The sequence below is a fragment of the Xyrauchen texanus genome, chromosome 13 (assembly GCF_025860055.1).
Source record: "Xyrauchen texanus isolate HMW12.3.18 chromosome 13, RBS_HiC_50CHRs, whole genome shotgun sequence".
Classification (NCBI taxonomy): Eukaryota; Metazoa; Chordata; class Actinopteri; order Cypriniformes; family Catostomidae; genus Xyrauchen; species Xyrauchen texanus.
This window is the reverse complement of record NC_068288.1, coordinates 36,876,372-36,895,088: the sequence shown is the minus strand read 5'-3', so window position 1 is coordinate 36,895,088 and position 18,717 is coordinate 36,876,372. Positions and strand designations below refer to the sequence as shown.

At 40.0% G+C, this 18,717-nt stretch overlaps 1 protein-coding gene across 1 annotated transcript in view; it reads left to right on the top strand.

Moving 5' to 3' along the window:
- The window catches only part of LOC127654126 (RING1 and YY1-binding protein B), a 42,609-nt gene extending 24,358 nt beyond the window's left edge, over positions 1–18,251 (top strand). The window contains exons 3-5 of the mRNA XM_052141137.1: positions 9,174–9,440; positions 10,341–10,421; positions 16,413–18,251. Of these exons, the coding sequence (XP_051997097.1) occupies positions 9,174–9,440; positions 10,341–10,421; positions 16,413–16,662 (598 nt within the window). The 3' untranslated portion in view covers positions 16,663–18,251. The remainder of the gene's footprint in view (positions 1–9,173; positions 9,441–10,340; positions 10,422–16,412) is intronic.
- The last annotated feature ends 466 nt before the right edge of the window (positions 18,252–18,717 follow it).

Here is an 18,717-nt window from a genome sequence, read left to right as displayed (position 1 = left end):
ACTACTTTATTTTAAGAATGTGAAATGTCAGAATAATAATAGTGTATGATTTATTTAATCTTTTATTTCTTTCATCTCATTCCCAGTGGGTCAAATGTTTACATTTCACTTTGTTAGAATTTGGTAGCATTGCCTTTAAATTGTTAAACTTGAGTCAAACATTTTGAGTAGCCTTCCACAAGCTCCTCGCAAAAAGTTGCTGGAATTCTGGCCTGTTCCTCCAGACAAAACTGGTGTAACTGAGTCAGATTTGTAGGCCTCCTTGCTCGCACATGCTTTTTCAGTTCTGGGCACAAATTTTCTATTTGATTGAGGTCAGGGCTTTGTGATGGCCACTACAGTACCTTGACTTTGTTGTCCTTAAGCCATAGGGGTGGTCTGCGAGCGAATTGAAGTGAGTAACCGTGTTTTATTATGTTCAAAACCCATTTCGGCATGTCGGGGATTTTTTCCCAGGCTTTTGCTCGCACAAATATGGGCTGAATGCTGGCTGGGGGCATGTCGCAGTGACGTATGGGCCCCACCGGCAAATTGCCTTGTGCTAACTCTGAGTTTACAGCTCTCAGAGGCGCAGGTGCGCGCTGAGCAGCCGTGTTGAGTGCCGAGTGCAGGGGTGCGTGTGAGAGTACAGGCACGTGCGCTATCACCGAAATGCTTGCAGCATAAGTCGGAGAAATGCTTGAAACTGTATGGACAGAGTTTTCGGGTGGGGGTGCATACATCGTAATAGGCACGCGCGCCACATTCATGAAGCTTCCCGCTTTTAGCGGGGAGTCTCTTGGCTCGCGCATCGCATCTGTGATGTTTGCGGCATGAGACAGAGAACTGTTTGAAACTGTATGGGCAGCACTTATGGGTGGGGGTGCATATACTGTAGTAGGCACGCGCACCACTTTCATAAAGTCTTCCGCTCGCGGCGGGGGTTTTTGGCTATGCATACAGTGTTTGTGTGTAGGGGTGCATGCAGGACAGCAGGCACACGATCTACATTTATTGGACGTCCAGCCTGAGCTGGGGAAGTATTTGGCACTGTTTGGACAGTATTGGTATGTGGGAATGCGCACTTTAGTGTGGACATGTGAACCCTTAGTGACACAGGCAGAAAATGACTCTTTTCGTGATTTCTGTGTGTCGCCGTTAAAACGGTGTTTGATTGCAGGTGAGCGAGTTCTGTGACTGGCCCATTGACTGCTGTACAGACATTTCCAACCGCCTGTAAGGGGACTGGGTAATGTTTTACATGTTTTAGAGAGAGTGGTCCAGCCTTTGCGAGACACGTACTCTCTCTTTTTCTTCCTATTGCTAGGAAGACTTACGAGGCTCCGGGTTCAGCACGATCTTGGGCCGAGGACCTCGTTGCTCAGGCGGCTTTCTTCGGCCAGCGGAACGCGAGCGGCGTCGAGCGTCCGTTTCAGGTCTGCTCTTTGGCTTTTGGGAGACGGGAGGGGCCGCCCTGGCTCGCTGCTGCTGCTGAGGCGGTCTCTGGTGAGACGAGCTGGAGCGCTTGGGCAGGAAGTGACGCATAGCTTGCGAATCCTTCCGGGCCTCAGTGAAGCATTCAGTGAATTCTTTTACCGCTGATCCGAACAGGCCGCTTGGAGCGATAGGCGCGTCAAGGAATGGCGCCTTATCCGTGTCCTTCATCTCTGTTAGCGTCAGCCACATATGGCGCTCTAGGACAGTCAAGTTAGCCATGGCCCGGCCGATGATTGGGCGGTGGCCTTCGTGTCTCACAGGGCTAAGTCATTGGCGCTGCGCAGGTCCTTGAAAGCCTCAGGTTCAGGTCCAGACTCATCCATGGTGCGGAGAAGTTTGGCCTGGTAAACTTGTAAAACCGCCATTGAATGAAGCGCTGACGCAGCTTGGCCGGCGGCAGCGTATGCGCGACCGGCGAGAGCTGAGGTGGATCTGCAGGGCTTCGAGGGATGAGAAGCTTTGGCTTTCCATCCGGCGGTGGAGGGTGGACACAGATGGTTGGCCACAGCCTCCTCGAGGGGCGGAGTTCCCTCGTAGCCTCTTTCTCTTGCGCCGTCCACTGAGGAGAGCGAGGAAGAAAAAGAATGCTTCCGGCGAGCAGAGTGCGGGACTTTCCATGACTTCGTGAGTTCGTCGTGCACTTTGGGGAAGAAAGGAGAGAGTCTCTGTCGAGGGGCCTGCCGGCGCCCCTGCAGGAACCACTCGTCCAGCCGGCTGCGGGCAGGTTCTTCGGAGAAGACCAGTCGAGCCCGAGGTCTTCCACGGCTTTGGACAGGATGCGGACGATCTCAGAGTCCATGCTGGTGCCCGTGCTCGTGTCCGCTGATGTCGATGGCACGGGGTCGAAACTCGAGCCCTGCCAGTCGTCGGATGCAGCGTCAATAGAGAGGCTGTCATCCTTTTCATCGTCGTCCCCTGACGTGCCGAACGAGACGAGACCCACCGCTCTGCTGGAGGGGTGCTGGTCCGCCTTCATAAAATGGACTGGCGGCGGGAGATCTCAGGTAGCGGTGAAGCACGCGGGGACTGGGCCGGCGTGGCGTCACCGAAGTCTACGTGCTCTGGCAGCCTCTGTGAGCGGCGCTTTTCTTGCGCGGCTCGAACGGAGGGGCGGCAGCACGGTGGAAGCAGGCTCGTTTGCGGCGAAGCGGCAAAGCGGCGTGCAGCTCGGCGAGGCCCAGGGAGTCACATTCGGGCATCCGCCCTGAATGAGAGCAGCTTCTGCGTGGTCCGGTCCCAGGCAGCGAGTGCAAATGATGTGACGATCCCCATCAGGAAGAGGGCCTCTGCACGAGGCGCAGGCTGAAGGCATTTGCAACAACGCCTTGGAAAATTACTCTTTTACTAAAAAAGCGTCGCAGAGGCAAGCGCTTGCAGTAAAAGGATATAGCGTTACGCGCCGGATGGCGTAGCAGAAGGCTTCGAAGGCGGCTGAAGGCGCCGGCGTCCTCTTTAGTGGTCCTGCTTTAGGCTTTTCGACGGCGGGCGAAAGACTCCAACAATCCGTAGGATCCAGCGAAGAACAGGTCTTTGCTGAAGGAGATTAAATCTAAAGAACTCTGATGACGGGGCAACTAATATATAGCCCTAAGCCACGCCCATCTTGGCGGGCTCTGAGCGCGTGAGCGCGAAGCGCCCCGTCATTGGTTCGAGCAAGTTGCCGCAGCACAGCCAATGACCGAGCTGCCTCGCTCATTGCTGTCTGCTGTGCAGCTGCAATGCGTTTTACATAAAGACTTCAATATTTCTCGAGAAACAGAGTTTTCCCATAGCGTAAGCTACTTACGCAATAGGAGAGACCTCTCGATAGGGAACCTCAGACATCTCAGCTCAGAATTTAAGTTTTTCGTTTTTTAAATAAATTTAATTTTCAATGCAAATCCACTAAAGCAAGAATATTCACCGATCCCTCAGTCCTATGTTTGCAGATGTAATCGGATGTTGCTAATATATATATATATACATACATACATATATATATGTACATATGTACTGTATATATACACATATATTATAATATAAACTAATTTATTCACACACGATGCATTTTCCCGGACAACGAAATACCGTCCGGTAGAGAAAGCACAGATGAAGTAGGTTCATTGCCAGAGATTTGTAAAGCCATCTTTCAAATAGTTGAACACCACATTTTAAATGCACTTATTTTATCCCAGATTCATTTGAACATTTAGTTAAAATAAAGTTCAAAGTTTGAAATCAAGGTGTCTTGCTTTATTGTGTAGGCTTAACCCTAACCCTGCTTAATGAAAATTACCCCATAGTACCATCTAGCGTCCAACTAGCGGTAATACCGGATCGTTGATTTCCTCCCAGAGTTTTTTCTTCTTTTTTTTATGCATTCATATTAATTCGCTGTCAGATGAGAATGTTTTGAAAAGCAACACGGTCGACCAGTCACAAGCGGATCCAGAACCTACAAAAACAAAGTAAACCCGGGCCTTAAACAAGTACGTAAACGCTAAGAAAATGAAATGTTTCAGAACGCAATTCCTAGCCTAATGCATGTTGCAGTAGAGTGAACTGGTTTTGTGGTGAGTTTTTTTCTTTCAGTCACCTACTGTCATTGTGGACTAACAGAGAATTTTGCTGAGCAAGTTGTTTATAGCTGGCTACCTGACTAATAACGCATCCGGTTTGATTAACAGACATTTGAAGGTAACATCAACTCCTTGAGTACTGAGGTTTATAAATCCCACAATAATGCAAGAAGAATGCATGTTAATTATATTCAATAGGACTGCACACTTGCAATGCTTTATCCAGGCATTCTCATTTGCATAGTTAGAGTAAAGTCCGGCCTTAAGTTTTCATTCGTGAGCTTTAGAAATCTAACCACTAACTACTGAGGTAAACATCCACAACCACAACTAATTTGAAAAACTGAGGAAGACTCCCATCAAAATGTTTAGACAATGCCAACAACATTTGTGGACTGAAGTTCACCCCTATTTGGTTGAATCCTCTCTTAGTCCAAGCTGCTGCCAGATGTTGGCCATTGTGCTTGAGAAACGTGAACTGGATCAGGCTGCATGGCGCTCTGCCACAGATCTCAGACACAGCCCCGTATGACTCAATACCGCGCCGAAAAGAGAACAAGCATGCAGCCGGTGCCTGTCTTTGCCCTGTTAGAGTGTGTGTTTGCACAGAATTAAAAATGTGGTTTGCAAAGGATTTTCTAATCATAATTTTGTCATTGATTCTATGCATTGGTTAAATAAATAAAAAAAACTTGCAATAAGATACTATGCCTACTTGTTAAATTCTTAACTTAATAATGAATTTCTTACCAACAATGTTCAAACCTGGTGTGTGCAAGATGCAATTTGGTGCATATTTGCATAATGGTGTCAAATGCGCTTTACTTCCGGTTGTATGCAAAGAAAGATGCTCTCATGTTTATGCCCAATGCAACAGGTAGGGTCCAAGCATCATAAGTCACCAAGCATCATATGCAAATATTGTGGCCTGTGAATAAATTTACCCAGCCGGCTATGTAAGCTTCTAGAAATGTATGTATCTTCTTTTTTGCAAATAAATAAGGATGAATGGCTAATGGCTAAAATGCCATAGGGATAGAAAATATATTTTGAAGAAATAATACCAGTAAATTGTGACAAAAATAATAATAAATATTTAAAAAAGTTGCAATTCCCCAGCCATTGGCAAGAATTGTAAAAAAAAAAAAAAAAAAGTTCATTTTGGACATGCAACAGCAGGAAGGAAATTTAAAAATAACACTGTAAAATCTTTTTTTTAGTAAAGTAAACTGAATTTAATTTAAGTAACGTTAACTAGATACAAGTAAGCTCATCTGTGAAGTTACCTTTTTTTGACCAAACATAGATCATTTATTAAAGTACAAGGGCTTATCTGTATTTTAAATAGATATAATTTTGTACTTAATAGTTTTGAGTTCATAGTACTCGAAGCCAAATTTTAAAGAACATATATTTGAGTTATGATTCTAAAATGTGACATTTCAAGTACTGTTTAATTAGGACCACTTAAATCTTTTTATTGATGACAAATTGCACAAAACTATGCTTAAGTTGAGTAAATTATGTTTTTACAATTTGAGAACTATTAGTATTTACTGTGAGAAGTCAAGAGTGGAAGTCAAGATTTTAAGTGAACATAAAATCTAAACTGTTCCTCACACAGAGCGATCAAAGAGCAAAGGCACATATATTTTGCTAACTTTACAATTAAGTGATCTGTGCAACAACAACAACAAAAAGAAAGTAAAAGAAGAAAATTCTACAAATTCCATTTGAAATCTTTTAAAGCATTATTATTGTTTTTGTTTTTTTATATATAATATGCAAACTAAAACACATTAAAATGTGACTAAAAAGACACTTTTGGGTTGTGAACAAATAAGAATTATTTTATTGAGCTTATATGGCACATACTTGTCCTTTTTGTAGCTTGACAGTTACTGTGAATTTCATTGTATGGAAAATAGTTGTCTGGATGTTCTGATATACAACTTCTTTGTATTCCTTGGTCAATAAAAATTAATAAAAAAAAATAATATATATATATATATATATATATATATATATATATATATATATATATATATATATATATATATATATTTTATTTTATTTTTATAGAGTGATATGAGGTTGAATAAATCTACGAATTTTCAGTTTTGAGTGAACTATCCCTCTCTCGTGCCACTTGGATGTGTATGCCTTGTTTTGACAGGGTTCTGGTTTGTTTTAGCAGACCAGCAGAATGAGCTCTCAGTCCTGTTTGTGATAAATGGTGCAAACCATTTTGCTAATCTGATTAGTCCCAGTGGCAATGACATGCTGCAAATGTCCCACCCTATAATCCTCAGTCATTTATTAAAGGAGAGTAATGCGATTATGCATTTAGCAGACCCACACAGCTGGCAGTGTGTCGTCATCACTGGGGGGCCAGTGAAAGGGTTTTAGTCGCTGGACTGCCTGTGGAGGGCATTATCTGGCTAGGTATATCTTAATTAGCCCAAAGTATGCTTTGGTCAGACGCGGACGTACACAGGATGTGTGATGTAGATTCCGTCATCAGCAGCACTGAACGAGCGCGACCCGATTTTTCTAACCGTACGTCTTTAAATGCGCAGAATGCGCATGCACCTGGAATTATTTGCATGAATTAGTAGGTCCACAAGGTGGCAACACTCACATTTGAGCCATTGCTCTCACGAAAAAGTGCTAGAAGTAATCGCTGTTAAATAACAGGAGTCAAGGGTTAAAACAACAACAGTAGATGTGCATGTCAAGGGCGCGTGTGTGAGGAGGTCAGGAGATACCTACATTTGTAATAACTGTAGTCTGAAGGAATATAAAGACATCTTTATCAGTCTAAACGTATGCGCTAACCTCCTGTGTATGCGTGCACAGTCAGATGGAGTATACTTTTAAAAGGCTCTCGTTCAAAATCAAAATCTAAGTATACTTTGGGCTTCAGGGCTCTACGCTAACATTTTTCTCAAGGAGTACATGTGCTCCTAAATGAAAAAATGTAGGAGCACACAAAAAAAATTAGGAGCACAGTGAAAATTTTATACAGAATTTATTAACAAACAATTTATTACATACATATTTATACTCCGTGTATGAGTGTGTGTGCATGTAATAAGGGACAAACACATCTGTGGAACAGCACATACCACCAAAATCACACATTGACCCATGCCTACTAGAATCAAAGTATATCAGTTGTCCAGCTGCTTTTGTATGTTGACCATCTGGCATAATTGGTGGTCAGCCAGCGATCTCTCATTATGTCAGCAATTTGACGGATCATCTCTGCGAATTGTCGTATGTGGGATTAATGTAAACTCCATTTTTATGGTGGAGTCTGATAAGCGGCCCAAATTTGACGAACGGTTCTTCTTCTTTACAATAAAGTATGCGCTGTTTGTCTTTATTTTCAGCTGCTTCCTCTTCTCCTCCTCAGACTGCAGCATTGCCTCCTCAAGGCTGCTGACACCGAGCTTGATGGTTTCTCCTGTCTCATCCAGAGCACTGGAGATGCCGCCATGAGATGTTATGATTCGCTACACTATCTCTTTTCAGATTAGCGATGGGCATTCCGGCTGTTTTCATAATTGTTGTTAAAACAATTCTAATAAAATTATGAAATGAAATTATTGAGCAACACTTTAATTTAAATATATTATTTTTGAATTATAACAAAACTGTACAGTGTATGCTTAAAGTATTTTTGAACACTTATTTGCTTCAACTTTTGCAACTTTTACTTTAAGGTTTTACCAAGTACTAAAAAAAAAACCTAAACAAACTAGCATACAATAGAATGAATAAAAAACTATTTCCAAACTAATGTGCAAAGTGCTCTCGTATTAATAAAGCTGCATATTGCCATTTTTCTAAACGATAAGAAATGCACAGTGACATATATTATGATTAAATTAGTTGCGAGCAATCGCGTAGTAATCTAGCTGCATTAAGCGTCTGCGCTCGAGTGATGAGCGTCCCCGAGGCAGAGTCTCTCTCAGCCGGGTGCAGTTTCAATCTCTCCCACTTAGATCGGGACATTCGCGCAACTCATTGAAGAGGCACTTACCACACAGAGAAATGCCAGTTTCTGAGTTTAAAGTTATTAACATGATCTTCTGAGCTTCTGTATTATTTGAACTTTAATAACGCTATAACACATTAAATATAACGCATTTGTAACGCCAGGATGTTTCCTTTAAAGAGCTCTGGCTCTGCTTATTCCACAACGAGACTGCTTCTGAATTCACTTATTTTTTTATAATTCCCTCATACTTTGGAATCTACATAAAATGAAGCTGTGAAAGTTTAGAGTGCATCTGGACTGTGATCTGTGTAATTCTGTGAACTGCAGAGCTGCTCTCGCGCGTCATAACAGTTTAATATGATTTCATTTTACGTTAAATGAGATCAAACGACTATTCAACAATGAAAATTGTTCTCGTCATTTTTTATTTTTGATGTTGTCGACTAATCGTTTCAGCCCAAATGCAAATGATAATATGCTTTTAAACTAACCTGCTTTGGTTGCTTGAAATAATCCGGGTGTCTTGTCTTTCAGATGCTTTATTAAGTTTGATATGTTTCCTCCTTTCCTCAGAAAATTGAGAGCACCATTTACAAATAGGTTTTTGCTGTTTCCCTTTTACAAATACAAATAATTTCCAAACCTGGCTTTTTCCACTTTTCTTTATCGAAAAGATTCAGTTGAGACTCCGCAGCAGCTTTGCTTGTCGTCATCTTTTGCTTGTTGTGAGCATTCGGTACTCCGGTACCGTCACAAATTCTGGTATCATAAAAAATGTTTTGTTTCAGTACCGACTTGGTACCGTAGTACCAGTATTTTTGACACTAGACTGAATATTCCTGCTTTTATGCTGACCCAATGACCCTGAGGTCTTTTGTTGTTGTTTATTGAACGTATGGATCGATTTATTGTCCCACACAGGCATTACGGCATCTTTATAAGATTTGTATTCAAAAAGCAGTTTTAATACTATTATTAAAGGCTAGTAAATTACTTTGAGCTTTAGTTAATGAACTTGTAAATGGCTGTTACCTTTAGGCTCAGCATGTGAGTAAAGGGTTCATTCTTTTGCTTGGCACAGATCTAGTGTCACGCACTGTCATACAGACTATCAACTCTGGTTGGTCCCACAGGAAACCTCGGATAAATTCCCAGATGGTGGCTCAGCAGGTGGCCCAGCAGTACGCTACCCCTCCTCCCCCAAAGAAAGAGAAGAAGGAAAAGCCAGAGAAGCCTGAGAAGGATAAGGCTGAGGTGGAGGGTCTCGACAGAAAACCACCCGACAGCGAACCCACAGACAAGGACAAGAGCGAAAAGGAGCAGCCCGACAAAGAGAAGAAGGATCGAGAGAAAGAGATCACCCCAGTTATAACCAAGAAACCCAACACCAAAAAGAACAGGTCTGTTCATCACAATTAAAAGTGTGTGAAATTATAGATTTTCTGGTTCATAGCAATGGTTTTCAATTGGTGAGTCATGCATGACCCAAAAATGGGTCGCAGGTCAGTTCTGATAGGGTTGTGGACAGCTGAAAAAAAAACAATGAAAAATGCAAATAATAAAATGCAACTTACATTACAATGGGTGTTTCTTCAACTTCACATACTTTTGTGTCCCAGGGGTTTATTTGTATTAAAATGGACAGATTAAATATTTTCTTTTTCTTTTATATGAAAATACTAATTATTACATTTTAAAAAACTATAATAATCTAAACAAAGAGTTAAATAATTTTCCACACTTGTACAGTAATTTTCTCCACACCAAAAATGTTGCCCTTTAATTTTTTTTTTAAAAGTGATGAAATACAAGTGATGAAATTCATAAAATGTGACAATTAAATTACCCTTAGCAAAACAAACAAGTTTACCATTTTCTTTCAAATATATTAAAAATTTAATTTCCATCAGTCATTTCCGCCTTCGGATATCCTTTGAACACGCAAATTTGGCTGTCACTTGGTAGAAACTTGGCAAATAATGACAGGTTGTTACATACTCTCATCCTCGAAACCATGAACAAAACTATGCGACGTTAAAAAAAAATACGTCCCAAACTACATTAAATCAGTCTTTTGTATGGTGAATTATTGGTTGCCAAGACTATTATTACTTTAATTATATCCTTACATTATATTAATATATTTCAGTGCTTTATTTTTGTAGGATAAATATATTTTGTTAATGTGTTGGGTTGCTACTTCATGTCCTCAATGTAAAATCTGGGTCCTGAAGCAAAACCAGTTGATAACCATTGTTTTATGGTGCATAATCTAAAAAGTGTTTCTGATCTCTTTCTAGACCCAAGTCAGTCATCCATCAAAGCCCACCCAGTGAAAGAAACAGCATTCAAACCAAAACCAAGAACCCTCACATCTCCAGGTATCTCACATTTATCACAGTGTTCAACCATTTTTTAGACAAATAGGATCAAACATCAGTGCTTAGTGCTTTAGGAAGTTCCTCGCCTTTCCAGTCTCATAAAGATACTTAATGCCACTGTTCTGTTGTAAGTCACTCTGACCGTGAACAAAGCTAGCAGACAGCAGTGAAAGTCACTGTAAAAGTGCCCCCCTCTCTCTCTCTCTCTCTCTCTCTTCATCCCTTTCTCTCTGAATTAGTGAGCCGTGGGCTGATCTCAAATGAGCAGCACAGTTTTACTCCCACACACACGCCTTGTTGGCTGCCTTCCCACCATTCTGTTTCTGTCTGCCACTGCCAGCAGAGTTCATTGTGTCACATTGTATTGGAGGCATACTAACTGAGGCTAATGCCAATCAATGAGATTTGGCTTTGTGCATTTTCCAAGCAGAAACCCTGGAAATATGTGTCCATTTTTGTCATATATATATATAAGGTGTTTGGGTAGACTGTTCAAATTTGTATTTTTGTTTTTTGTTGTTTGCAAAGTTGTTTGCCCCTCTGACATAATTTGCATGCTCTGACTATACCCCTTTCCTTTTCTTCAGTTAAAAAAAAATGCAAATACTTCCAACGGTGAAACACATGACTTTGGCCCACCATATGTTAGCAGGAAAAGCTTACATGTGCTGTGTAGGCATTCGTAACTATTGTGTGTTATGGTAGGCCCAGTTGCAATCTGCAAATTTTTCCCATTTGCAGATATTTGGCAAATATATTCCTTGTGGTCGTGGTTATGGGGAACAAAGAGAGTAAAATAAAAGCAGCATATGCTACATTTTTGACAACGTAATGCAGGTATTATAGACACTAGGAGTGAAACCGTTCTTGGTAAAAAGAAAAAAACGTACTGTTCACCACTCATGATTCAGGAAGCATTGGCACCGCAGTCAGTTCACCTCAAGTTTAATGACTCATCTGGGGCACAAATTATGGTCAAGAAAACAAATCGTCAATCAGACCTCCACTAATGCACCTGAACGCATCTGTTTCACGTGGGTCAACTTGATGACATCACTGTTCTTCAAGCGTTTTGTGGAGTTGAAAATGGCATGTGGCGAAAACAACCCACTGATCGAGAAGCCCCTGTATTTCTACTTTCTGGGAACATTTTCTTTTTGAAGTCAATTACAACAGCGATGGTCAAAAGACGTTTAAAATACAGCACCGTTTGCAGACATCGTTCGACACGAGTGCCGTATACTGGTAATACATGCCAATAATGTGCGAGGGTTTATTTAATATGTGCACGCAAGTTCTTCCTGTTTCCTCACGTGGCTGTAATCTATCACAAGAGTCAAAAATGCGCTTTGAATAATGGCATTAAAATGCCATCATAGTGATGCATGATTAATCTTTTACACTGACATCACCCAGGAAAAGAGCTGCAGGTGAGCCGAAACTACACACACTCCCTTCCAGTGCAAATTCGGACAGACATGAAACAAGAAATAGAGCACTTGGGGTGTTCAATGTGGGATTTTCACATATGATTAAAATACTTGAGCAGCATTATCACAACATCCCTTCTCATATTCATTTTAATAGCAAAGTTATTCATTTTATAGTGATGTTCAGCTTCCGAATATGGAATATAGGATAAGATGAGTTTGAAGTGCACTTTGTTGATGCATGTAGCGTATTAGTGCTGGTATTAAGTTAAAATGTTGATTTAGTAATTAGAGAAAATATATATATATTTTTTTTTAGTTAAGGACCCTCATGAAAATTAACCATGGTTTTACTATAGTAATATTGTAGTAACGATATGGTTTTCTTTGCAGAAACCATGGTTTTGATACAATTAACCATGGTTTTATAATAGTAATACAGTAGTTTCTATATAGTAACCATGATTTTATTATATATTGTAACCACGGCAGTATAGTGGTTACTATGATTTTACTACAAATGCCATGGTTAAACTATGGTTTCTGTTGTAAAACAATGATTGAACATTGATAAAAACTTAGGTTAGTTTAGTGGTTAAACTAAAATAAATTATTAACATTGACAATAACTCTTGACAATCATCTCTCCCTGATGAGCTAAATTAATTTTTTGCTCGTTTCGAGGGAAATAACACCGCCCTCGTGGAGAGAACTCTTGCGGCTGAAGCTACAGAGCTAAGTTCACTCTGTCTCTGTAGCATATGTAACCCGAAGTATTGGCAATGTCGTAAATTGTGTGTTTTGCAAAGTTTGCTGCTTCAGTATTTGTAGATTATTGTTTCACATGTTTCTATTGTTTACTGGAAAACAATGATAAGCATGTCATGAGTTTTAAAGGCTTTTATTGGCAAAAACATTAAATTTATGCAAAGAGTCAATATTTACAGTGTTGACCCTTGTTCTTCATAACATCTGCAATTCACTCTGGCATGCTGGATATCAGCTTCTGGGCCAAATCCTGACTGATGGCGATCCATTCTTGCCTTCTTCTACAATTTGTGTGCTTCTGCTTGTCCACTCGCCTTTTTAGGATTGACCACAGGTTCTCTATGTGATTAAGATCCGGGGAGTTGCCTTGCCACGGATCCAAAATTTAAATGCAATGATCTCCGAGCCACTTCATTATCACTCTTGCCTTGTGACATGGTGCGCCATCATGCTGGAAATGCACTGATCATCTCGCTCTCCACGGATCATCTCGCTCTTGGATCATTCGGAGAACTTGCTCTTGCAAGATGTTTTGATACCATTCTTTATTTATGGCAGTGATTTTGGGCAGAATTGTGAGACAGCCCACTCCCTTGGATGAAAAGAAACCCCACACATGGAGGGTCTCAGGATGCTTCACTGTTGGCACGACACAGAACTCATGGTAGCGTTCACCTTTTCTTCTCCAGACTATCGATTTTCCAGATGTCCCTAACAGTCGGAAGGGGGAATCATCAGAGAAAATAACTTTGCACCAGTCTTCTGCTGTCCAATCCTTGTACTTCCTGCAGAATTTCAGACTGTCCTTGATGTTTTTCTTGAAGAGAAGTGGCTTCTTTGCTGCCCTTCTTGATACCAGGCCATTGTCCAAAAGTATTCGCCTCACTGTGCGTGAAGATGCACTCACACCAACCTGCTGCCAATATTGAGCAAGCTCTGCACTGGTGGTGACACGATTCCGTAGCTGACTCCTCAGGAGGAGACGGTCCTGGCGCTTGCTGGACACTCTGGGACGTCCTGAAGCCTTCTTCACTTAAGTTGAACCTCTCTCCTTGAAGTTCTTGATGATCCGGTAAATGGTTCTTTCAGGTGCAATATGCTTTGCTGCAATTTCCTTGCATGTGAGGCAATTTTGATGCAAAGCGATGATGGCTGCACGTCTTTCTTTAGAGGTAAACATTGCGAACAAGAACACAATGATTGGAAGCACTTCTTCCCTCCTTTATAGCAATCAATCTGCTCTTATAATCCAATCAGAATATTAGAGTGATTTCACCTGACTAGTACTCGTTCACACATTCCCTGGGACTGCTGATATGATTAGTGAAATTATGTTAGCTGGTCATTTTGTGCCAGTGCCAAAAAACTGTGAAATTTGGGTTTTGTGATAAAGTTTTTGGCCAATGAAGCTTTTTGCAATTATTTAAAATGCATCTGATCACTCTGCACAATAATCTTAGAAGCAATGTGAATCAACACCACAACTGAAGCAGAAAACTGTGAGTAATTTCTTCAGTGTTGTCACATGAAAAGATATAATCAAATATTTACAAAAATGTGAGGGGTGTACTCACTTTTGTGAGATACTGTATATACCAGGCGGTGTGTGAAAAAAGCTTGGAGGATCATCAGAGACTCCAGCCACCTGAGCCATGGGCTGCTCTCACTGCTACCATCAGGCAGGCGGTATCGCAGCATCAGGACCCGCACCAGTCGACTCCATAACAGCTTCTTCCCCCAAGCAATCAGACTTTTTGAACTCTTGATCTCTCATGATCAATACACATCAGCACTGCACTTTATTAATCTTTCACTGGACTGTCATAAATTATATTCTCTCTTAACAACACACTGGCAACTGACAGCCTGAATGTCAGTACAGCACACTACAACCTACTGTATATTTTATTTATACTGTTTTTATTGTCTACTGTGTATTCTATATTGTGTGTATTGTATACTGTACATTGTATATTATTATTTGTATATTGTGTTGTGTGTAATTATGTGTATATTAGATATTGAATTGTGTTGTGTAAATCTGATGTTTATAGTCAATTGGTATGTGTCTCATGACAGCTATGTTACTTGGAACTGCACTCACTGTTACATTTGTGTATATGGTTGAGGGACAATAAAGGGATTTGATATGATTACGGTTTGATGTGTTTCTGCATCTGTCTGACCTGTTTTTAATTGTAAACATTAGGTGTGTAACGGTTCAAATTTCTCACAGTTCTGTTTTTATCACTGTTTTAGGGTCATGGTTTCGGTTCGGCATTTGCTAAGTACAGAAAAGAAATATTCCTGCCAAATCCAAAGAAAGAATACTCTATTTGGTAACAAACACTTCAACTGGTTTGCCCTTAATAAAAATCATAGTTTTACAGTAACCATATTTTGACTATGGTATTTGTAGTAAAATAATAGTAACCACAAAATCAACATGGCTACTGTCATGTTTACAATATATAGTAAAATCATGGTTACTATATGGAAACTACATTATTACTGTTGTAAAACCATGGTTAATTGTATCAAAACCATGATTTCTGCAAAGAAAACCATATCGTTACTACAATATTACTATAGTTAAACCATTTTATCACTCTCCAATTAATAAATCAACATTTTAACTTATTACCTGCACTATTATGCTACATGCATCAACATAAAATGCCTTTCAAACTCTACCTCACATATATTCAATATTCGAGAGCTGTACTTCACTATAGGAGGAACTTTGCTATTAAAATGGATATGAGGGATGTTGTGATGCAGCTCGAGTGTTTTAATCATACGACGAAATAACACATCTTCGTCAGCGGAGAAGAGAAACTTATCGTTGACAATGAACACCCCAGTTGCTTTAGTTATTATTTTATGCCTGTCCAAAAGGAAGTGTGAGCAGTTTTGGCTCATCTGCGGCTCTGTGCGTGCCATGTGCCACCTTTCCCCAGTGATTTCGGCCCAAATTATCATATGTCGAGGTATTACCAGTATAGGCCACTAGTTTCGAGCTATGTCTGCAAAACGGTACCTGTTTTGTAAATGTTTTTTGACCATCTCTGATGTAATTGACTGCAAACCTAAATGTTTCCAAACAGGAGACCCGAATAACACCGGGGCTTCTCCATCAGCTGCTTGTTTTCTCCAATTGCCATTTTTAAATACAAACAGAACAGTGATGTCATCAAGTTGACCCAGGTGAAACACAGGCAGAGCGTATCCATCTACAGATCCATTCAGGTGCATTAGCGGAGGTTATAACTGTGCGTGTCTATTTGACGCTTTATTTTCATCACAAAACTTTGTGCTCCAGATGCGTCAATAAACATAGGTTGAACCGCGGAGCCAATGCTTTCCGAATCATGGGTGGTGAACAGTACAGTTGTATTATTATTATTATTTTTTTTTACAGCGAACCATTAATGGTGTTCAGCGATTTTGACGGAAACTCCTGAGAAACTTCTCATAATGGTGCGCGATATACTGTGAAATGGTTTCAGTCATCAGACTGACGTTCACACCATGGAAAAACAGAATTCAATGGAAATATTTATGCTCTGGTGACACCCCTAGTAAACATGCACTATACCGATATATTTAAACGTTTTGCAATGTCAATGTTTAAGGCTGTTTTTAAGATGCTCCCTCAAGATAAAAAAACATAAAACTTCTTAATATGCATTTTGAGACAACTGCATGTATTTTTAACACAAGAGTGTGTTCTGTCTGAACTGCTCCTTACACGCCAACACTAATACTGAACATCTCCTTTCAACATCCTCAGGCCCAAGCTGAAAAACATTGACAGGAGTACAGCCCAGCAGCTGGCCATCACGGTGGGGAATGTCACAGTGATCATTACAGACTTTAAGGAGAAGACCCGCACCTCCTCCACCTCCTCATCCACAGTCACCTCCAGCGCAGGCTCTGAACAGCAGCATCAGAGCTCTGGCTCTGAGAGCATGGACAAGGGCTCATCCCGTGCTTCAACACCAAAGGGAGACCTCTTGGTCAGGCACGATGAGTCATTCTGAGCAACCCGGACACTGTCAAAACAGTGGGAACCCCAAGGGATGTACTTTTTCTCCATTCTCCTTCACTTTACCCTGAGCCGGCTCTTCTTCATTTCTGTCACTGAAAAATGGATGTACATTCATTCCTCTATACACACACACTCGAATACATGTGCATTTTTTGTGAATGGTGCAAACAACACTGGACAATGGATTTGGGCCTTTGGGCAACATTTTCCTCCCTACCCTTACTGGAGGCATCCCACTCTTGTATGTATTGTTTTATATTTGTAAGTGGATATGCAACTGAATCAACTTTCTTTTTTTTTTCAGACAAAAATTTATATGTAAATGTCCGATGTGCACAAAACCCACAAACATTTTAATGATTCCGGACTTTTTTTCTCTTATTTATTATGTTGCATCTTTCTACTTATTTTTTTTAAGCTTTGCTCAGCTTAAGTAGCTCAAGCCGACAACTTCCCTCTAGTGTTCAACGATTTTGACGGAAACTCCTGAGAAACTTCTCATAGTGGTGCTCGATATACTGTGAAACGGTTTCAGTCATCAGACTGGCGTCCAGACCATGGAAAAACAGAATTCAATGGAAATATTTATGCTCTGGTGTCAGTCTGCATTCTTCTTTTGCTTTGATTTGGGATTTTCCATTAGGCAAGACTGATTTGTGCACTGGGATCCCAAGAAGTGTCATCTGAGGATACTTTCCCTACTAAATAAATAGAATGGTCTTTTGCATCTTTTCTGTGACAACTGGGAATTACAGACTACAAGAAGACATTGTGATCTTTGGATTGGAAAACACAGAGTTGTTCTCAAGAAACAGCATCAATAACAGAACTTTAATGCGTTAACATCAGGTTTTGCAGATGTATTCAGAACTTTTTTAATTTGACAGCTTTTGTTGTCTTTTATGGTATATACATGTGACGTATTGTAAAAACACTAAAAAGTTTTGACGTCTCAAGTCCATATGCCTTTTAATGTTGAAAGCTACATTTTTTTGTTCTGTAGATTGTTTGTTTGTTTTTCTGATTTAAAAGAAACCGATTTTAATGTTAGGACCTTACTCAGCTTGTTTAATCTAAACACAAATTTTTGTGTTGTAATTTTTCCACTACTCAAAAATTCCATTGATTGGCCATGTGGCATTTATAAAACAGTACAACTGCTAGAAATAGAAGACATTAAAGAAATTGATGTGACTTGTGAATGTGCTTGAGAAAACTTGACTCACTCACTTAATGCAAGGGAATTCTTGCCAGCAAAGTGTCCAGTACTAAAATGTTTCTATTTGTTTATTTTAATTTCACATAAAAGAGTCAAAAGCATGATTTCAGACAATAACCCCCCTCCCCATCAATTCAAAATACTCTAAATAAGATGTCCAGCTGGCAGTCCCACAAAAATAAAATAGTCAGCATATCTTCCCTTTAGAACTGTATTAAACTTGTACAAAGTATGTGTATATGATATGAGTTTTATTTATTGAAGGACCAAAGGAATTTGATATTGATGACATGTTAGGCAAATTAATAATTCAAAATGTAATTACCATATGTGTGATATAACATTTTAATAAAGTCTAATATAATCCATTTCAGTTGTGTAATTCTTGTCCACTTGATGTATACAGAATATTTGTACATTTGTAAATTCATAGACCTTAAAAGGTTAAAAGTTCAAACTTTAAGGGCAATGCTGACTTCTGTCATCGTAGTTTGTTAGTTATGAATTTTCCCTCCATGACATGTTCTCTTAATGTTAGGTTTTAAAATAATTTTTTTTAAATAAAAAAGTTGTATTTATTTTGATTTTGTAACCTAACATGATTAAAAAAATTTGTTTTTTGTTTTTACAAGTTTTGAAATTGATATCTGGTATGGGAGATGTCTGAACAATCACAAATCAACAGGGTGTTAATTATTCTGCATTATTCCAGTGATTGTACCACTTTTGAACCCCTATGTAGTCATCAAAATTTGCAAAGCAATGTGTAGCCTACGTTTCTTAAAATGTATGAATATAGCCATCTTTTCACTTACCTTACCCACTGTC